The 22,413-nt window shown below is 51.3% G+C and overlaps 1 protein-coding gene across 13 annotated transcripts in view; it reads right to left on the bottom strand.

Annotated features, from left to right (window-relative positions):
- LOC100117527 (voltage-dependent L-type calcium channel subunit beta-2) overlaps positions 1-21,015 on the bottom strand; it is a 40,785-nt gene extending 19,770 nt beyond the window's left edge. For 3 of the 13 annotated variants that reach the window (XR_004227845.2, XM_031931376.2, XM_031931384.2), the window contains exons 1-3: positions 20,524-21,013; positions 19,251-19,908; positions 6,803-6,916 (exon numbers count right to left, since the gene is read on the bottom strand). Coding sequence is in view for 12 of the 13 variants with exons in the window: in XM_031931376.2 (XP_031787236.1) it covers positions 6,803-6,916; positions 19,251-19,487 (351 nt within the window). In the remaining variant the exon portion in view is untranslated. Of the gene's footprint in view, positions 1-6,802; positions 6,917-19,250; positions 19,909-19,990; positions 20,162-20,523 lie in introns of those variants that run through there. The other 10 variants (XM_031931381.1, XM_031931379.2, XM_031931382.2 and 7 more) reach the window with 10 other exon arrangements.
- Positions 21,016-22,413: the final 1,398 nt, after the last annotated feature.

Genomic DNA, 22,413 nt, shown 5'->3' with positions numbered 1-22,413 from the left:
TATTTATTCTATTCCGGACACCGAGGAATTCGAATTGCGGCTTAATGTCCCGGCTTCAAAGAGATCGTGTTTCGCCGAGGGCCCGACACACCGAGAGCAACATACTTCCATCTCTCTCAGCGAATGGAAAGTGCGTGTAAAAAGTCTAATCGCGCGCAAGACGAGGGTTAAGTAGACACGTTACTTCGGCGCCGCTTCTCTTTTTTCTACACGCACATGTCCAGCTCTGCGGATTCGCATTAATACATTACGCACAGGCGGCGAGCGAATGATCCGTTAGTCGCGCGTCGTACATGGAAATGATAGTCTTTAGGCATAATGTTCTCTCTCTCTCTCTCTCTCTCTCTCTCTCGCCAGCCTCTGTGTAGACGGTAAATTTAATGCGACAAGTTCGGCCGCTGGAATAGGCGAGCGAGAGAGAGAGAGAGATAGGCCGATCGAGTTACCCGCAGGCAGGTATATTAAACTGTACAGCGTGACACATACGTCGTGCGCGGTTGCGTAAACGTGAATAATCCGATTGCAATGACCTCACCTGCGCAGCCCTTCAGGAATCTCTCCCGCGGATAGCATCCGGTCCTAAAGGTATGTATAAGAGAGGCGAGTAAGAAGACAGGGTTTTACCTCCGCTGACTCAATGCGAGCATCACCAACGACTTGGTAATCGGATTGAATTCGCGCGCGATAATGCACTTTTTCAGAAAAAGTAGGCCAGCTGCTGGTGGATATTTTCGAGACGTGACGAGGCGATTTATCAATTTCGTCTATTACGAGCGCGCGAGTGACTTATCGCTTCCGATCACAGAAGCTCGATAGGAGGTCGATACACACAGTAGCGTCATGTGCCACACGGCTTCATTCATCGAAACCGGCGCAGTCATCGTCGACGGCCACACGCGCTCTGCTGACGCTAACTATAATACATCCCATCGCGCAGCGATTCGAATTTCCCGCCGCGTCTGCGCGATCTCGAGAAAAGCCATTATCGCCGAAACGCAACCTCGCCTGTGTATATTCGAATTAGCGGATTCGTGAAATACGCGCGGACACGGGCCGATATATATATATCCCCAGAGCAGGCGAGAGTAGCGCGCGAAACTTTTACCGTTAGCATATAATTCGGATGGGAGAGCGTAAAACGAGCTCTCCCGCCTAGCCATATTCACCACGAATTACGTATTCCGATGTATATTATACGCCGTTCGAATGTGAGAGGCTGCTCTCGCTCGCGCATGGTCGAATCAAAATTCGCGAATTGTTCGACGCGTATACGAGCGCCCACGCGTCTCCGTGTTGTTAACGCGCACTTTGTAGTTTTGTACTTTTCCAAGAGGGAATTGCAGCGAGCGCTCGTAAAAACAGATGGAATTTTAGATTGTCCCGTCGCTCTCGTGACTATGATCTCGCACTAGTGCGCGGAGTTATTATCGCTATTCTGGAAAAAAAAAAAAAATGATCGAAATTTTCAAAATATATCCATTACAATGCAATCCACGCGGCGATAATGAGAACGCATGCATGCACAGTTTTCGCTTTCGGCGCGTGAATAAGTCGACTCGAGAGAGCTCGGCTTTGTGATTCACACACAGTGAGAGAGCCGAGCGTCTGCGGCCGTGTACGTGTCCGTGTGCGCGAGTGTTGTAGCAGCCGCTATTGTGTCCGCTGAAAGGCTCGATAAAAAAAGCGCAGGTAGCGTATACGCGAGCGAGAGAGAGAGAGAGAGAAAAGATGCGGGCGCAAACGACTTAAAGAGTCCAGTCATCCAGTCTCACTCGTTGGCCTTGATCTTGAGAGAGCGGAGGTGTGCTGCTCTTGCCGCTGCACCGCGGGAGAGCCGAAAATCGGCCCGTGTTTTGCCCATGTGTGATTTTTCACTTTCTCCTTCTCTCTCCTCTCTCCGGAGATCATTCCTTTTCAACGAGCGAGATAATTTTCCGTGCGCGCCGCCGATTTCGCTGCGCCATGGGGGCGTCGTCACCGTCTCTCATTTCCCGGAAAGCTGTTCTCGGGATTCGCGAGAGGAAAAGCATAACATACTTTACTTCTCGTGGGCGCGGGTTCGCTCCTCTAGCGCTCGGGAGTCGAACTGCTCTTATGCACGGCCACAGCGGCGAACAATGCAATTAACAAAGTGCCGAAATTTGCCTATGAATGCGGATAAACGAAACAGAGAGGCGAGACCTCATTGTTGGCGACGAGCGAGCGGACAAAAACAAAGTATTATACGGAGAATATCATACCGCGAGAGCCTGCATATTTATAAACTGCACGTAGCCATACGCGCGATTTGCATATAAAGGGCTTTATGCAAAATTACGGAAACAATTTTTTTCCCTCACACGTATACCGCCCGTCGCAGTGATAAATTTTCGCACACCGCGCGGAAATCCGATCGAGAGAACCGCAGCAAAAGGGGGGGGGAACTTTTGATTTTTCGGGGAATCAGTCTATACTGCAGAGAGAGAGAGAGAGAGAGTACGTAAAAATCCGCAGACGCGAGTATAGCGCGCGCAATGCCGACAAGGACACATCTCATGCGTGGCTCGTCGCGTTTAGCCGGTGTCAGAGAGTCGAGTCCCTTTCTCTCTGCAGCTTTTATTTTTACTGTTTCGGAAGGAAGGCGAGCGAATCCGAATGCGAAGGAGGCAGTAGAGGGAGAGAGACTGCGCATAGCGAGTGTTGTTGTGTGCGCGCCTTCCTGCGCCGGTATAATGACAACGTGTTTTCGTCTAGTGTACTTTTTGTGCTGTCCTTGATGGAGGAGTCTGCGAATGCAGAACTACAGGGCCCGAAGGAGGGGACTAACTTTTCGGCTCTCTCTCGCTGTGTGGGTAGACATGCTCACGCACACGCGGAGGAATGCATACGCACACCTAGTGCGCGCGGCGGAGAACCTCGAATTAGGCCCGACCTTCCCTGTCAGAATTGCGGCCCAAATATTTTCTGCTCTTAATGTGCCCGTTTATTAAAACATTAATATTCTAATCGCCGGGCTCTTCAACAGCCGCGAGCTAATCACAATGATCCAGTGCGCGAATTGCAGCAAGTGCCACATCATCGCGCACGCGCTCACATGTGTAAGTAGGAAAGAGCGAAAGAAAGGAACATTGTGGATATTCGAGGGGCGGCCCCGGCAGTGTCTGCGCCGCGCCACCTCAATTTCGGGCCTAGTCAAGGTCAGCGGCGCGCTCCCCCCACCAGTGGGCGCGCGGCGCTTGGGCCTCAAGACCCGCGGCTATTATATCGCGTGCGCGCTCGCGTCATCCGATCCCTCGTCTCCCCCCCCCCCTCCCCTCCCCCACCACTCCGCTATGCCTGATACACTCGCGAATGCGTCCGATGCGCCGCCGCCGCCGCGTGGATTTTATGCGCGCGCGCGCGCGCTTGGTTTTTCGTCAAGTTGCTGCGGATATTTGTTCGCGAATTCTTTCGATTCGAGTGTTGTATAGAAAGTAATGTAGCGAGGATCTGCCCGTCTGCACACAAGGCCGGCTGTGTGTACAGCTGCGCCGAGAATGCACAGCCTCTCCCTCTACTCTTCCGTGTATTCCTTTTCTTCCACTTCTACATCTCTCGCTGGCGCGACTTATGGGTCCGCTGAATAATCGCGTCGCGCGGAAACTTTGGAGATGTCACGCGCGAGAATCCGATCAATCCGTTATATCCGCTCTCAGGGTATACGTAATATGTGCGACCCGCGCGCGCTATTGATTTTTCCCGACTCCCTTGGCGCAGCGGTTTGTGCCCGTAGTCGAAATTTCGTTTCCCTGTTTACCCGCGCATCGAGAACGCAATCAGCCCGGCGGCGGAGATAGAAAGGAGAGAAAAAAAGCTGCATGGCGTGCTGCAGTAGTGGCCATTGAGAAACACCTGTCGGAAGTATAAATACCTAGAAGCGAGCGCTACACGTAGCCGAAAAGGCAAAAAGCAAGCCCGGCCATTATATTAGAGTTGCAATAAGTCGCCGCTCTTTTTTTTCCTCTCGTCTATCTCTCTCTCTCTCTCTCTCTCTCTCTCTCCTCCCGAAAGTCGGGCGCGCGTGTGCAGCTGCAAGAGGAGGAGGAGGAGGAGGGTTTCAATTGTACGCAACATGGCGTCTTCGTCGCGACTAGGCCTCTATGCCATATACTCGTTATCCTTGAAGCCTCTCCTGTATACCAGCGCCTCCTCCTCCTCCTCCTCCTCTTCTTCGTCTACTCGTTCGTGGTTGACTTTTTGTTTCAACGCGAGGAGAGATCTAAAAGCGAGAGGAACGAGAGAGCAAAAAAAGCATTCGGAGGCCTTGTGCACAAAGAGCGGGGCCGGATACAGGGGTGAGAGAGGGAAGAGATATAAAACCCGAAGAGAATAGAAAATAGATAAAGGATGCGCACAGCCGATCTTTTGTCCGCGAAATCTGGCCCTTCCCCCCAACGGCCGGCGCAATTTTCTCAATTAATTCGCCGCGTGTACTACACCGGGGCCACCCACTGCGAGAAGTGAATCGGCTATGATTGCACTGCTGTGTTCGTGCGTGTGTGTGTGTGTGCACTCTAAGTCTCTCCTCTCGACGCAGCAGCCTTGACCAGTCGAAAAAGACTACACGACTCGCAAAAATGTGTGCATCGAGTCGCTGTCCGGCTCAAGGCGAGAATTTTTAGTCGCGGAACAAAGAGAGAGAGAGAGATGAGTCCCCTTATCTCAATTGGAATATCGGGGGTTAACGAACAAGAAAGTTGCGCGGAGAGGCTGTATATTGTTTACGCTGCAAATAGTTTATTTACGTCCCGTTTCAATTATAATATTACGTATTAATAACACTGCGGCTCTCGCCACGCATACGGCTATTCTCGACTGCGGCATTATCTGCCAGTCGAGCATTGTTACGCCAACGTGCATAACCTATTGGCACAGCTCGCTCGCCGCGCTGTATTGTTTGAAGCGCAATTTTTCTTCCGATTATTGAATTTTAAAGATTATTCAGGTCAGGTCAGATAAACTCCAACAGCGAGGGCGCTTGCGCATTGGTTAACGACCGTCACGATTCGAACGCGTGATTTTAACGTCAGTGCTCTAACCCTTGTAAAGTATGAGAAGAGGCACATTTTCAGAGGGTAAAATAATACAGTCTGTCTGTCTGTCTGTGTGTGTGTGCGAGTGTACGAGGCAGGAAAAAAAGAGGGTCACTCGCAGCTCTCGCGGCTTTTATACCTGCAGCAGCTAGAGAGAGTGAGAGAGGCTCTCGATCGCCCGAGGATTCTGACAAAAAGGCATCATGGCAGGCGTAAAAGCAGTAAAACAGCGCCGAGACTGGGCCGGGGCAGCATAGCAAGCCACTATGGTAAATGCAGGACATTAGTGCTGGCATTGTGGATCGGCCGCGAGTCGGGTTCCGAGCAGGCGGCAGGCTTGGATTCCTCTTCTCTCTTTCTCTCCTTCTTCGTTCCTCCTCTTTCTTTTCTGGGCCAGCTCGCTCAAAATCGAATCTAGTATTTTTAGAACGAGGATTGCTCGCGGAGAGACTTCTCGCGCGAATAAAAAATGCGGCCTCTCTCAAAGAGTTACCGGAGGCACGCCCTAGTATAGACGGAAAGGACTATAGGAGACGTTATCGCAAAGTACCGAGAGCTAAGGGAGAGAGAGAGAGAGAAAACTAGAGAAGAATTCCGAGAGGGTAGGGCGCTGGAACAGGTCAGCAAGAGCGCGTTATTTTAAGAGATTTACAACAATAGAGCGCTTGTCGGGGCCCCGGCTTAACTTTCGTATTTTCGGAAAATCTCCGCTTTACGGGATCCCCACGGACAATGCCAACATTTGCATCGTGTGGCGGGGCCGAGAAAAATTGCCCGATCCTTTCCGGCGCGCTGCGGAGGAGGCAAAAGTTAGTTGAGCCCCTCTCTCTCTCTCTCTCTCTCAAAAGGGTATAAGCCAAGTCATTTGCCTTTCTCGAGCGCTGCACAGCCGCGCGGTTTTACGGAAGATTTTCGGCGTGCGTGTGCCGCAGCGCAAAATTGTGTTTTTCAAATTCAAAAGTCCCTCTCCCGCGCTATCGGCGTTTGCGATCGACTTTTCGAGATCAGTCCCTGCGATACATATAATATATAGCTAGGTATGCGCACACGTAGGAGTGAGCGGCTGCTACCTGTCGGGGCTGTCGACAATGCGCCGCGCAGAAGTTAACCGCAACGCTCTTTCTTTGCCTCCCCTCTGTATATATACACGAGTCTAGCCGAGCTTCTATATACACACATCCTTTTTGGCCTCTCCTTTTCTTACGTGCACTTGGCCGATGCGCCGGAGCCGAAACGAAAGGTCTCGGGGCACGTTATGCGAAAGAAATAAGTCGTATTGCAGCGCAGTGGCGTAGGAATACACTGCAGGTCTATGGTTCTAGGTGTGGACCGTCGCGTTGCTCAATATTTTAGCGAGAGGGTAGACGGACGGCTTTGGAGCAAAAAGTACAACGATAATGCCTTTGTTCGCTCTGAAATTGCTTTCTCGCTAAATTCACTGAAAAATTGACAAAATTGCTGCGCATATACAGCTTCTCTTTTTTTTTTTTACGAGCCTTTTTACAAGATATTTCAAGAGGAGCGCTTTTAACGCGCGTATATAAATTATTGAGCCCCCCCACTCCGCGGCGCTAAATTTTTACTGCACACACCCACAGTGCTGGTAAAATCCGTGTATTTACACAAGAGTCGTACAGGTGTATCTCGGGCAGAAGAGCGAGGTGAGTTCGTGCGAGTGTATAAGAGAGAAAGAGAGAGAGAGAGAGAGAGAGAGTATATATCAGAGCCGCGTTTTATATTGGCTTACTTACGATAATCGTCGATCTGTGCGGCACGCACAAGTTCGCTAACTGTAGGCCTTCACGACCTTCGCGAAACGCAACGGCAGATCTCTCGCCGCCGCCGCCGCCGCCGCCTGACCTCTCCTGAAATCCCATCAAGCGTTGGCTCGTATAAATGGATTCTAAATAATTGACGGAGAATCGAAGAGCGCATGACATGAATACGGGCTAATTATACGGGCGAAAACGTTGTTGAACGTCTCTCTCTCTCTCTCTCTCGTGACTGGTATCGATGCACGTGAACGTAATATGTCGTTGATCGAGAGACTTGAATCATATATTCAATTTGAAGTTTCTACTTTTGTTGGTATAATTCCACGCGTATATTGATTTATCGGATTGATCATTTCACAATAACGCATCGCTAGAGACTTTCTATTTAAAGAAACGTAAAGATTACGAGCGCGCCGAGTTGGAATGAAGTCATTAGGCGGAGAGGCTCGCTCGTTCGCGAAAAGCTCGAGCTATCGATTATCGCCGATACGAAGCAGCGAATGGACCTGTCAGGCGCACCTTCTTCCCCAGGTATATACGTGAGCGCATAATACACTGCATTTGCGTCCTATCGGCGACTCGATCTCTTTTCCACGCAGATAACTCGAGAAATGACAGTACTGTCACAGAAAAACTGACAGTCGTTAATTTTCTCGGGCTAGACCCTCGCTCCGAGTCTACGCCTATATAATTATCCACTCGAAAAGGCTGTGCATACGCCTGGGAAGAGTACGAGATGTATTCTCGAGTTCGAGGCGGAGCTGCATCGGTATTTTCCGGGCATTTCTCCAAATCTACGATCGTACCTACACGTCCCCAGAGAGACGACCAGATTTTCCTGCGCAGGAGGTATACCGCACGTGGAATGTCCGTGTATTTCGAAGCTTAAGCGATGCACACGCGGCTCAAGCACAAGGTCAGCGCTTCATTCCCCGACGAATAAAAAGTCCTCTCGCGGTTTCGTTTTTTGCGCGCTCTCTCTCTCTCTCTCTCTCTCTCTCTCTCTCGCAATAAAGTCCGCGCGGATAAAAAATTTCAGGCGAGAGATTTTTGTTATTCGCGGCGAAATTTGAAGGAGTCGAAGGGGGAGGGAGAAAAAACGAGGCGTAAAAACGAGTGAGCGGGAGATATAGACGCGCGCACAGAGAGCCCGGTGTATAAGAGGCTCTTCGGGAGAAGCCGAGGAGGAGGAGGAGGAGGAGGAGGAAGACAGGTTAGAGGGAAAAGAGAAGAGAGAGAGAGAGAGAGAAAAGAGGCTTTGGGTATACTAATGATGGCACAAGCGTCTCGGCGTATATACCGGTATCGTGTAACTGCTAAGTGAAAATGCGCGTAGATTCCCCCTCAGATATATCGGTGTCGTCTCTTTTTTTCTCTCTCTCTCTGTCCGCCTCGGGACATTAGGGCTAGGAGCAAGAATAAAAACAATAACTGACGGACATAATCCCGAGTCTCAAGGTTGCGCCGAATCTCCGAATTCCCTCGGCTGCGCATTTTATCCGATTCTCCCGTACGTACGTATGTGCCTTGCCGATAACTCTAGCCCTCTTTTTTTTTTTTTTCCGCGGTAATAGTTCCGGGAAGGTCGGCGGCGGATTTTTCGAAATTACTGCGGCGCAGAACAAGGATACATTGCAACTGATTCACGATTCGATGTACGGATCGAATCGTCGGTTTTCGGGTTCGAAATCGGCAGTGTCCTTCCCACGTCCGTAAAATAAACGCCGTCGAACGCTAGAGTCTCTCGTTGCGAGCGCTGCATGTATGTGTACGTGCGCTGGCCGCCGCCGCCGGGCCGTATACCTGCGGGTGGATATTAAAACGAACATCATACCCTCGTCACTTTTACTGGCAACTTCTCTCTCTCTCTCTCTCTCTCTCTCTTCCTCTCTCGCTGACTAATCTCGCTGTGTACTGCGCGTCCTCGTCTTTCAAGGTTTTCTCTCGCGCAGAGAGAGAGAGAGAGAGAGAAGAAGGAGAGAAGAAGAAGAAGAAGCAGTAGACGACGAGGGGGAGAGGTTGCCGCCGCCGCTGCACAACTGCAAAGTCAAATCCTGCGCTGTGCCCCTCCAGCAGCAGCAGCAGCCTCCGACGACTTAGGACCAGACGCTTGCTTCGCTTGCGTACAATCGTGTATACCCGTTTCTCTCTCTCTCTCTCTTTCTCTCTCTCGCTCGCTCTACGGCGCATTCCAGGCGCCTTGCTCTCTTTTCGCTCTCTTGACTCCCGCCACACGGCCCAGCGCCGAATTCCGGATGCTCATCCATCTCTCCCTCTCTCGCTCTCTCTCTCTCTCTTCGGTTTATCCCACACCCCCGTGCATAGCATGACATTCGAATGCGCACTTCAAGGACTCTCGCTCTCCTCCGCGCATTCCTAATACTTGCGCTCGCTCGCTCTCGCTGCAGACAGAAAAAATATTCGACTCTCTGCGATTACGCGCTGTGCACGCACACACACACGCATCCGAATATGTATGCAGGCGCGTGTTGGCAGCAGGGGAAAAAAAAAAGGCGAAGCGGCCTGCAACATGTGGTTACCGTCCCATTGGCACGCCCACGTCGCGAGTGGTATTATTCCCCCGACTGGAGCTTTTTTAATGCCCACGCGCTCTCGCACTGCGTCAACAACAAAGGGGCCCACTCTCACTCTCTCTCTCACTCGCGCATAAAGAGAACCGTTGCTGTTGCTGCTGCTGCTGCTGCTGCTGCACCCTAGAGAGAAAAAAAACGGCCGGACGATACTCATCTCACTCTCTCTCTCTTTCTCTCGGTAATCCCCGAATGTGCGTGTCTAAGTTTGCGCTTGCATGCGACCTATCGCTCACTTCGATCTTTCCGTTTCTCTCTCGCACTGCGACTGCACACACACCTTACTCTGCGATGTTCCCTCTTGTTTCCTCTCTCTCTCTCTCTCCCTCTCTCGTACTTGTACTTATTGCTCGAAAAATTCAGCCTCGCGTAGACGGAGTTTAAAAATTAAGCAGATAGCCCATCGGCCCATTATGCCTGCATTATTGGGTGCAAACTTTTCTCTTCCACTCTCCCTCCGAGAAATGCGAAATCGTGAGGCACGCCGAGTCGGGCAGATTATGCCGGGAAGTATCGACAAAGCGAGATGAATGTACAATTTTCCACAGGGGAGGAAAATGATTTTTCAAAGCCAGCCTCACTGGCTTATGTGGCTATACACGGTGTATACACACCCTCACTCTCTAAGCGGCGCGCAAACGTGACCGGTGTAAGCCCGCGCCTCAAACGCTCTCTTTCAACGAGTTCGCTTATGCGGCCTCAGGCGCGCGCTGTATTTTCCTTTCTTCTATCCCGTTCTCGGGAAATTTTCGTAAATAAACATCTGCGCTGCATGCTCGACTTTTTCTCGCCCCCGAAAAGACACCGCGCGCGGCGCATTCGAAAGCGCACACGCGTCTACGCACGCGTTGCGTCAGCGCGCATAAATCCTATCGGCGGTTTTTACCGATCGGAATATAGACCGAAAAGCCTTTAATTACAATCGCAAATGCGAGATAGAGAGCCGATAATCGCGCGCGCGCGCGACATGTCCACGCGCGTAGTTTGCTCCCCCCATAAATCGCGGCCGGAAAAATCTCGTCGAGTCTCTGTGTGTGTGTGTTTGTGTGTGTCGATAACTCGTGAAAGTTGCACAGCCGTCTATACATAATACTTGCACAATTAAAGCGGTCATACCGCGCTTATCGCGAGCCGATACAAGAGGAGAAAAATGCGCAGAGAGAGAGAGAGAGAGAGAGAGAGAGAGCGAAAGGGATATAGTGTACAGAGCTTGACGTCGCTGTTGTCTCTCTGTGTGCAAGCGCCGCCGGCTTGGAATTTCGCCAATTTCATCAGACACATAGGATACATACTGCGCCTGAGCGATCGGCCAGTTTTTGAGGTTATGTTCGACTCGTTCTCCGCCGGGGAGAGAGATAGAAAAAACACATTCGGTACGCGCGTGTGCTGTCTAGACTCGCGGAGAATAATCGAGTCGGCCGATTTCCTGGAACAAGGCGAAACAAAGAAAGCAACGCGACAACGGGTAATGAGTATAATCAAAACGATTAGCAGAAATGCAGCCGCGAGCTATATCTGTAGCCCGCAGAGACGAGCGCATTTGAATGCGGATAGAAGGGAGGAGGATGATTTCGCGTGCATAATGCTCGCCGGTCACGCGCTGCCGAGGCGCCATCCGACGGCTGTCGTCTTCCAATCTCTACTCAGCGTTGATTAATCGGGACTTTTTTCTCTTGCAGCGCTGATGTTGGCTCTCGTGTTATACAGTACAGCGCTGGCGGGCGAAACTGCAGCGCAAACACGCGACGCGGCTGTGCAAACAAGGCTCGCGCGTGAATTTCAAATCTCCCGCGCGCTCCAGCTCGGCCTTGACTCTCTCCACTTGTGTACTATACACCTGTACGTCTCGTTCTCTCTCCGCCGGGCCGTACAAAAGAATCGAAGCCGTGCACACAGCACACGTAGATGGACTGAGAGAAAAGAAAAGAAAAGAAAGAAAAGAGCCTCGTGTCAAGTGGTCAGCAGCAGCCAGCGGGAGCGCTGGGGTAACGAGAGGGGCTATGGGAGGGAGAGAGGTGAAAATTAGACTGCGCAACAATAGGCGGCGCAGCCTCCAATAATTTCATCCCGGACAATTGGAGCTGGTCGGATCTCGGCTCAGGTATATAATGCGTACAGGAGCGGCGCGCGGGATGAGAGGAACGTAGATTTATGTAGGTGCGCGGGTAAGGCAGTAAAGCGAGTGTGTACTGCACGGGGATGCTTTGTTCTTTTCCCGCATCTCTATTTCGTTTTCCGCCTCTCTATGCGTATACTACAACCGTTACGTTCCGTATATACGCAGGCTTTTATGCTCTTCGATCCTCGCCGGGACCACCGGGGCTCTTTTGAGGAAAAAAAAACCATTGTTTTCCTGTTCGCGGTGTCTCCCGTACGGCTAATGACTTTTTAAGTTTAGACGCCGTTATCGGGGAAGGGTATGTTATATATATAGACGTTTATAAACCGAGAGGGAGAGGTAGATCGATGAAGGGATGCTTCCGAGTCACTGGCGCGTGCCTCTCTCTCTCTCTCTCTTGCCAACCCTTATCTCCGCGCGGATAGCCACTCGCCTATTCAATTTTCCATTAAGGCCTGGCCGACGAGGCCGTTTTCGATATCGAGCGGCTCTTCTGCTCACAATGCAGCTTTTAATCGAGAGAGAGAGAGAAATACATACGCTCGAGAGAATAAGAGCGCAGCTGCGAACATTATTTTCGCCTATTAATTTCGCTAAGCCGATTGTCCCCGACCGGCAGCCCTTTTGTGCGCAGGTTATTCGAACGACTCTTCCAAGGTCTCAGAACCCGTACACGCTTGTTTTCGCGCATTCGTCGCATTATGCCGCTTACGGTGTATATAAGTATATACAAGTAGGCTCGAGAGAGATAACGAATTTTCGAAAGCGCGCAAAACCGCCGCCGCGTCTTTATACATTTATATAGCTCCGAGCGGGATATATGGTAATAATTTTTTAGAGAGAACGTACTCGCCGATTTCGTGAGAGTCCGAATATGCTAATAATCCGCGTGTATTATATATCTCGAGAGCTATATAGCCGCCGATGCGCAAATCGCGTGATCGATATAATCCAACGCAACCGGATTATATCGGACACGATTGTTGCAAAATAGCTCCGCAAAAGTGCTATCGCTTATAATAATACGAGCGCTAGCGAGCCAGGTGCTCGCGCACCTCGAAAAAGCAGCGCGAGGCATCGCTCTTTGTGCGTGTGCGTGTGTGGCTATACACTAGACAGCACTACTTCTCTCAGTCTCTCTAAGTTATTCATGAATTCGCTTAATCGGTTTCGGTGCGCGTATAGAGAGAACCCCGAGAGCGAGAGCCTCTCACTATATCTAGTTTTTACATTTCGAGCCGAGCCGGGCTCTACGCACACTGTAATCGACGTTAATTCGTAGAAACCGTACCGGTAACGAGGACCATAAATTCTTTATTAGCCGGGAGCATCGCTTACCACTACGGCCGTTCCCTTTCTTTTTTCTCCCTCTCTCTCTCTCTCTCTCTCCCGATCGGGTCCTGCTGTGGCGCAGCCTAATAAAAAGCGACGTACCTCGTCGTCGCCGCGCCGGCCCCGCTATATAGCAGACAAGGACGGAGAGACGCGCTCGATCGAAGCGGGAGAGTATTTTTGTATATAAAGGAGGAGAAGCTTTGATATTCCGGACGAATTATTTACACGCGCCCGAGAGTTCAACCTTTTAAATCTTCTCGCGCGCTATAAACGCTGCTGCAGCCCGCGTTATATGCGGCATTATATGATACACGACATTCTCTCTGCTTCTTTTACGTGGTAGACGATTTCCGAAATTTCTTGGGAGAAATTCGGCTCTTCTAGTTCATTATACGACCGGTAAATCATGCTTCGGGCTCGCTCCGAGATCCGTTAATTCCGAGCCTCTTTTATTTCTCTACTCCCTAATTGCCATAAATCGGGTAACTCTTCTCTTTTCGGTCGCTGCGGTGGCGGCGGCGGAGAAAAAATTACACCGGCTTATGTAACGTGTATATATATATATATATATACACACACACATTCGAATTTAAAATTACTTTTTTCCCAGTCTCTCGATCTCGCGGGACACTGCTTTAATTAACCGCCAAAGTTTCCGAGAGATCTGTGCTTCGCTTTATAGCGATGACGTTAATTAAATGTACCTATGCGTATAAAAGATGACTCACGTCGCGACTTTATCGTTCGGATGGATTTGCGCGCGAAGGAGCATTATCGCGCGGTTTTATCGTCCGATCGATCGGCGCTCGTCGAAATCGGCGAGCTTTACGGGATGAGTAATGAGCGAGTTACTGGTAATCGAGGTAACGAGAGATATTCCGGAATCCGAGTATAACCGGACGGGCTTTATTAATCGTGACGCAGTTGACGAATTTCTAAATTTTCGTAAAGAGAGCCCGCAAGCAGGCCGCGTTACAAATGGATAAAGTTTCTAAATTTAGTGGTCTAACGTAGAGCGAGCTGTTTTATCTGATTACATTACTTATACGGGCCATCCTATAACGACGTCCGTTTGGAAAAAAGGAACTGGGTTATGTGCTCTCCTCCGTCCAATTAGGCGGTTAATCACATGAAAATTGTTCTATCGGAAATAGCGCTGGTCAGAGAGAGAGAGAGACGCAATCTTCTGCTATAATTAATTTTTCGAACAATGCGATAAATTTAGCTCCAGTGTGTATGTATACGAGCGCATCGCGACTTTGAAAACGGACAATTAGCGCTGAATATAGGCGCCTCGCTCGCGCGCGAAACAATGAGGCTGATTTTGTTTGAACGCGCGTATTACCGCGCGCGGAGTAGAGTTTCGAGGATGTTGAAGACACTGGGCTCCGGGCGCGCCGAGGAACAATGAACTCGTTTGATCGAAACTTTCGCGCGCAAGTATATACACGTCCTTCTTGGATTCTCCTCTCCTTGCTCCTGGATTTATGGCTGAAATTATCGCGACCCACTTCGGGATCACGCCGTCGCAGTCGATATTAATCTTCGCCGATAAACTTTCACATCTGCAGCGCTACTCTACGATTATTATAGAGCTTGCGCACCACCCAAGACGAACGTTGCTCGGCACGATTCGCTTGCGGGAGATTCTCCCTCCCGCGCGCCACCTAGCGGCGCGACTCCTTTTCCTCGTACGTACAAAGGCCGAGCGACATAAATATGAAGGAGCCGTTTTCCTAGAAAGCGCGCGCGACTTCGATCAACGCTAACCTACATTTCTGTTATCGTCGTTTTGCCAAAGTCTCTTGGCTCGCGTTCTCGCTCCATTTCGAGGCGCAGAAAAAGGAGAGCGAGCGAGAGGAGGAGGAATATAGAGGCGCGCAAATTTATAGCTATTTTTTATACGGAATATTTATAGCGCCTATAGAGAGGAACACATCGAGAGACGCGGGCTAATCGCAGCTGCTGCTGCTGCGTCGGGGTTGCGGAGAGAGGAGAGGCCAAAATCAGCAAGAAATTACGGGGGCATATGAAGAAACGAGAGAGAAGAAGGGGGAGGAACGGCTATCTCGAGGGCAAGCGCACGAGACACAGAGAGGGAAAGAGAGTTTACGAGCGCTTCTTGCTAGAAACGCGCATGAATAATGCAATGATCGGTCGAACACGATCCTTTGTTTTCGCCCATCGTTACTTTATGCCGCGCGCCAAATTGCAAGAGTGAGCGAGAGGGGGAGGGAGGGAGCGAACTATCTTACGAAAGTGACCAGTTTGACCGGCGGCGCTCCTTCTCCCCTCTCCCCTCCCTCCTCTCTCTCTCTCTCTCTCTCTCTCTCGCGGTGTATAGCACCTCTGCACGCTCCACCCTCCCCCCGCCGAAAGGAGCGAGACTCTTTTTTATTTTGCACTTCCTCCTTTGACGTTCTAGCTCCCTCTTCTTCTTCTTCTTCTTTCTCTCCTCTTTGCACTTTTATTTGGCGTTATACTCCTCTCTCCCTCTCGCCTTTTCTCCGAATTCCGAGCCGCTGCTTCTTCTTCCTCTCCTCCTCTATTCCCGAATTCCTAATTATTTTTCTATTTATTATGCGCTATGCAATTACCTTTTTCTCCGCGCTACTGCTCCTCCGTCGGTCGAATAATTAATAACTATCAGGCCGCAGGTATGCCGCTGTTTTTTGCAAAGTCTGATGATAGGCCCCGGTGTAAAATCGATATAATTTCTCGGACTGTACACGATGTGTTGTTTGCATTTTTTACCCTACACACCTCTGACATTAGGCGAGAGACGGTCGAGCATTTGCATAAAATCGCTTCAGCGAACCGATCTACCACAGTCCCCCGATACTTTATATGCTGTATACGGATCGGCGTACGACCCCCCCCCCCCTCCCCTTGGAATATGATTATTCCGAAACCACAGAAATCCATCAACGGCCGTATCTCGCGAGAGCAAGTGTCACCAATAACAGATTCGAATCTCTTGGGAAGAGAAAAACACGCCTCTTTGAAAGCACGCGCTCGTCGTATTCTTCCGGCTTCATTAGCTGATCTCGTGAGACGATGCTCACTTCTATATTATAATGACGAAGTAGCCGGTGCACGGAATACTCCTCTCTCGCACAACTACTTGAACACGTTGTTTTGCGCAAAAGTGAAATTTCGAATGTCCCCGCATGAATATTCATACCTTATAAACTGAGCACTTTCTCGTGGTTTATTTTCGAGAATCATCGAACTCTGCGCGTTATTCAAGCAACGGGCTCCGCGGGCACGAGAATCAGGGCAAGTGTTTTTCATAGACGGAGCTCTCGGGGATCGCCGAGGCATCCGCGAGGGATTTCCGAAATACCTACAGCCGATTAAAATCTTTAGCCTTGAATTAAGGGACTTTTTGCCCCGGTAAAAAGCATAATGGAGTTTAGAGCGTAGAGGCCCGCGTGTCCAGTGCAGGTATAGGAAAGAGAGAGAGAGAGAGAGAGAGAGACAGAGGGCATTCGCGAGAGAGCATCAGCGCAGGTTCCCCGAAAAATGTTAACTGCATGTGTCATCTTGAAATCGAATACCGGCTCATCGACGAAAGCTATGTATACGTATACAGAGAGACGGGAGAGGATCACACACGGACTCGCTCGCTCGTATTATACGGCCCTCTGTGGATTATATCCCCTCTGATTTGGCTTGGCTCCGAGAGCCACTTGCGACGCCGCTTTACCTGTTCGATTTACCCGTGCGCGTCGCTCTCCCACGAAACTGGAGAAAGAGAGCCCCAGCTCCGAAAACACATACCGGTATTATAGACGCATCGCCCATACGCTATATGGAAAGAAGAGAAAGGTACACACGCACGTACGAGGAGGTAGAAAATTAAAGGAAAAAAAAAAAGAGCCGAGAATACTGGAGATATAATTTTTTCGAAAGTACCAGATGGCTGGACACACGTGGCCGAAAGAATAGGAGAATATCTCATCCGATCCGCTGTCACTGGCGCTCGCACCGGATAGGAATCCCATTACACGAGAGCAGCGCTGCAGCACACAGGCCTATATGTGGAAATTACGGTTCCCTCAATTATTCGAGAATAAGCGCAGGGAGCTTCGGATTATCCAATGAGACGCGTGGAAGGAAAGGACTCGCGCCAGCAGCATTAGAACGAGGTGGGAATAAAGTTGGCATAACGCACTGCCTCGAAAATCCTGTTCGGCCGTAAAGCCGCGAACGAGGCTATAAAAGGCTTTTTTCTCTCTCCACTTTTATCAAAGTCGAATACCACAGAGCCACATACCTGCTAGTTGGCGTTTTATACGCACACGTGTATCCCCCCCCCCCTCCCCCCTGTCTGGGGGCTTTTTTATACCTGACTTGTCCCCGGTTAAATAATCCCGAGCCCCGCTGATTAGGATCCTCGCGATTCCCAGCGCCGTCTGTAATCGGCGCGCAGTCCTTGACTTTGAGGACGCATCGGTGGAAATAGACGCGGCGGCGTGTGAATCGGCCAATCAGAAAACGAACTTTATTCACCGGTGCATCAGCGAGATGCCAAGGCCGAGCTCCTCCCTCCCTCCAGCTGATGGACCCTCTTTTCTCTGTTTTTCTCAAAGTAGCGCGACACCATTGTGCTTGAAAGGTCTCTCGCATATGCAAAAGCGCGAGGCATTGTAACTTCGTTATACTTCCCCTCGGGATAGCAAGCACATAATGCTTAAACTTCAGCGGCGTCTCTGCGCGACCGCATTGTCATTAAAGCTCCCTCTCTGAAAGTCCGCGCGGCCTTATTGTCGAGCACAATGCGCGCTGATGCAACGAACGAAACTATGAGATGTATCCTGTTTTCGCTCTCGTCTGTGTGTGTGTGTAATATATTATACGTCGATCATTATGGCAGTCGCACTGAGCAAAATTAGATATTAAAATTTACTACATATGCAGGAAAAATTACTATATTATATAGTAACGGACGGCTATACTTGCTTTGTATTAAATTTTACTATCTCAGATAGTAATTTCTGAAATGAAATTTTTTTTTTGGCCAATTTTACGCGCTTATTCGAATATGATGATGATTATTATTATTATTATTGATATTTAATGTTGTTAAGTGAAAGAAATTTTTCTGCGGCAACGGAAATCGAACCTGGACCTCTGGAATGGGAGTCGAGCGCGCTGACCACTTACCCAAACAGTACTGTTATGTACTAAATTTCAAATCTGATATATTAATCACATTTACTCGTGAGTTAATATTAATAATAAATTGATCAAAATTAATAAATAATAGCAGCGAATGATATTTTATCACTTAATAATACCAGATAACAGAAAATTATAGATTTTGGTCTCTGATTTCTGCATAAATCAACTTTATAACCTCAAATTTTGGCACACGGAGAAATTCTTAAAATACTATATAATGTAGTAATTTCTAGTAAACACGTAACAAATTTTAATACAAGTCTAACAATTTTTACTATGAATATAGTAAAAATCGTCATGGAGCGAGTATGACCTGCCGTTACTATCTAATATAGTAATTTTTCCTACATATGTAGTAAATTTTATATATATATATATATAGTTCTCTCAGTGCGCTCTCTCGGCCTTTATCTTGTTTGCGTGAACTTTTCGACGGGATGAAAAACAATTTTGTGATTTTCGAGGGTCTTCGTTTAAACGAGCTCGGACTACATAATTCATAACACGCGATAGGCGCGTATAAGACAAAAAGACGCGTCAGAGCTGTATAACACATGACCCCCCCAATAAAGATAGCCGCACGCGCGCTATCAGTAGCGCGAGGCTCTCGATAACCATGGGCGTGAAATCGAAGGAGGCGGAGTGTGCGAACATCGCCGAGGCGAGAAGAGAAAAAAAAAACTGTTTTCTCAACTCGGACTCCGCCGCCGACGCTCCATTTCTCGCATTGTGCGCGCGACCGATCGACAGCTCGATCGCGTATACGTGTCCAAGTGCGGCCGCGATTGAAAGCCGCTGCAGGAAATGGAAAAATCCGCGAGGGGTGTTGAACGTGTGTGAGAGAGAGAGAGAGAGGAGGACCTCGAGCGACGCGAGCCGAGAGCGGAAAGAGGAGAAGAGAGAGAGAGAGAGAGAGAGAGAGAGAGAGAGAGAAAAGAGAAGAAGACTGGCAAACGGGTTTTGCCGTTAGCGGGCAGCAGGAGGAGGAGGAGGAGGAGGAGGAGGAGGAGGGTGGATATATCGTCCTCCGTGTCGGGGCTCTCCCTTTTGCGCGCGCGCGCTCTCGGGCTTAGTAGTACTGACCTATATTCCGCGGAACCTGGTTTCAGCGCGCCGAGAGAGGGACGCGCGAGAGCTGATCGTCTCGTCGGGCTGGCAACCTGGAAGAGGCGAGAGAAAACCTGGCGCTCACCTGGTTGTTGGCGATGGCGGAGGAGGATGAGGCGGCCGGGGCCGTCCTGGCGGGCCTGGCCTCGGGCTCGTAGTCGTAGTCGTAGTCGTCGAGCGCGCGGCGCCGGTGCTGCTGGTGGTGCCTGCTGGGCCTCTCCTCGTAGTCGCTGTCCCCGGCGGCGCCGCGGTGGAGCTCCTCCCGCCTCAGGTCGCGAGGGTAGTCGCGCGGGTCGGCTGCGGCAGCGCGCGAGCGCGACATGCTCGGCGGCGGCAGGCCGAATTCCTCCTCCTCGGAGTCGAGGAGCAGCTGGTCGGCGAGGCCGGGCCGCCGCGAGCCGGCGTAGGCCCGGACGGGCCGCAGCTCACCGGCGACGCTCCATCCGGGCTCCTCGTCCTCGGAGAACAGCTCGCCGGGGCCGGCGCGCGCCTGCAGCCGGCTCGGGGCCCTCACGAGGACCCGAGCCGCGTACGTCGGCGCATCCTGGGCCAGGCCGCCGCCGGCAGACCCACCAGCCGCAGCTCCGCCGACGCCGCCAGCAGACCGAGGCCCCCCGTGGGGCTCCACCACATCACATCCGGACAAGATCCCACCCGGGACCCGCACGACAGACTCCTCCTGGTAGCGAGGCACCACTAGCACCGCGACCACCGTGCCTGCCTAGCCGCTTCCTTCCGTTCGCCTGAAACACACAGACACACACACAGTCTTCCTTTACCCTCTCGGTAAACGGGTCAGTGGGCGCACGTCGGCCGATCGATTACCGTTAATTAACTGCGCGCGCGAGCGAGAGAGATTCAAGGAGAGACTCTGCCGCGGCCGTAAACACGCTGCTCCTGCGCGACGACGACGACGACATTCAAGAGCGAATCGAACGCGTTTTTCCGCCCGAGCCTCGGGAACAATCGATACGACCGCGACACACACACGGAAACGCGCTTATCGACTCATTTATCCGTGCGCGCGCGAGCGAGTCCAAACTCGTCGCGAGGGTCAGCAGCGATTCGGAAACGCGTGCACTCATATGTACGGGGGGGGGGGGGGGTGCGGTGACGGCACATAACCCGATACCGAGACGAGTTGAGGTTAGGTCGCGCCGCGGACCGCGAATGTAGGGCTGTAGGTCGCGCCCGGTCGAGCTCAGCTGCAGCGGCGGCAGCAGCCCAGCACGCATTTTCATTATCACACACACACACACACACACGCTCACACAGTAACATGTCGCAGAGCGAGAGCGAGAGGGCAGACAGATGCGCGAGGGCGACTGCGCGCCGAGAAGGAGCTTGTGCTTACTCACCCCTGCGCGAGCTTTGCTATCTCGGCTGCAGGAGCCCGAGGGAGCTGGGGACGTCGTCTTCGGAGGCCTCCTCGCTGTTGACCAGGCGCTCGCGCTTGCGTGACGGCTTCGTAGCTCACACCGCCGATCGAGCTGCGTGGACTCGTTCTTCTCGCGTACCGAGGACTGAGAGGCTCGCTATGGCGTGTCACGACACTGCTGGCATCGCGACTCTCTCCGCGACACGAGAGCGTACTGCACTGCACGTATAGGGACGTCCGCGTCGCGCACTGTATAACCTGCGACGAAACGCGCTCAGCAAGCAGCAGGACTACGGCGACGAGGTCGGTGCTTGTGCTGCGATACGCAAAGGCGCGAAGTCGGACGACACGACGACTGTCCGTCCGCAACAGACACACGCTGCTGCTGTTGGTCGCGCTCAAGGGCGGCTTCTCGCGGCGAAGAGTCGAAGCGACGCGGGGGTGCTCCGCGAGAGAACTATATCTGCCGCTTATATATGTGCGTCACACGCGAGCGAGCGAGAGCGAGTAAAAAGCTGTGTGCGCGCGCCGCTATCGATTGCTCTCTCTCTCTCTCTCTCTCTTCGCTCTCACTGCTTCGAGTCCGCGCATGCACGAGAGGGAGAGATAACGCGGACGTTCGGAGACGAGAGACTGGTATACACGTGCTGAGAGCACGCCCAGAAGCGCAAGACTCGCTCGATTCGCTGTCAGCCCCCTCTCCCGTACTCGATATGCTGCTTCTTCCTGGGCTACACACGCACCAACTCTGCCTGCGAATCGCGATGTTTGTCTGGCTCTGATTGATGCGTGTTATGTAGAGAGAAAGCGGCCGGATGGTGATGATGCTGATTCGCCCGAGATTTTTCCGCTGGTGTTGTTTGTAAATAAGCGACTTTGAGCTAACGAGACGTGCTCTCTCTCTCTCTCTCTCTCTCTCTCTGCGTACACCTTCGACGACGTCTCTGGAGTTGAAAGTACACGCTTTTATTTTTGCCGAGATTAGACAGCCAACGACCAATTTCTGATCCCGCGAGTTGGCGTTGCGAACCTCTTTTTTATTCCCCGAACTTTCCAATACGCGACTTTCGAATTTCGCGCCAGGGTGCAAGCTGCCGAGCGCCGCCGGCATCTGGCGGAGGGTGAGCGAACGACTGATAAAGCAGAGAAGAAGCAGCAGAGCGGCTTCGGCTTGCAGAGATCTGTAAAAAAAAGTCAACGGCCAGACGGTCGCTCGTCTCACACTATGCGTCTATAGCTACGCAACCCGTGTTTTCGTGGAGTTCCGAGAAGCACGAGTAAACAGAGCCTAATAGAAAAAGCACGAGACTGCGAAGAGAGCGGAGAGAAGAATTATCAGTCGAGGAACGAGCCGTAGGACGTTATCGATAAAACGGGGGGGTTGGCCGTTGCCGTGCGGGGGAGTGAGATACCGAGAAGAGGCGAGAACCGGGCGGTGCTGCTTACTAGCGGTCGGAGCCAAACATGAGTCGATCTCGAAGGATGTTGTGTGTTACATCGATGGGCGACGCGCCGCGAACCTTCAAGTATAAGGGGTTCTGAAAATACAAATGCATTTTTTCGTTTACGAAGCTCTGGCAGAAATCGCCGGGCATCACGCGTCCGGAAATGACGAATCTCTCTGCCCGCAATTTTCAGTCTCAGCGAAAAAAGCTTCTCATCCCCCTCCCCGAAAGGGGCAGCCGACTGCAGGGGAAGAAGAAGAAGCCGAAGAAAAAGCTTCCTCCGCTTGACGTGTGCGGGGGTGGCCGCTCCGCGAGCGGAGATTGAGGAAGTGAGCAAGCATCAGCGGCGGCGGTAGCGACGACGACGCGGTATAGTAGGTATAAAGCAGTGTATATATACCTATCCGCGCACGAGAATCGAGGGG

Source organism: Nasonia vitripennis, chromosome 5, assembly GCF_009193385.2.
Source record: "Nasonia vitripennis strain AsymCx chromosome 5, Nvit_psr_1.1, whole genome shotgun sequence".
Classification (NCBI taxonomy): Eukaryota; Metazoa; Arthropoda; class Insecta; order Hymenoptera; family Pteromalidae; genus Nasonia; species Nasonia vitripennis.
Note: the sequence above shows the minus strand (reverse complement) of the source record. Positions and strands in the feature narration are given on the sequence as shown.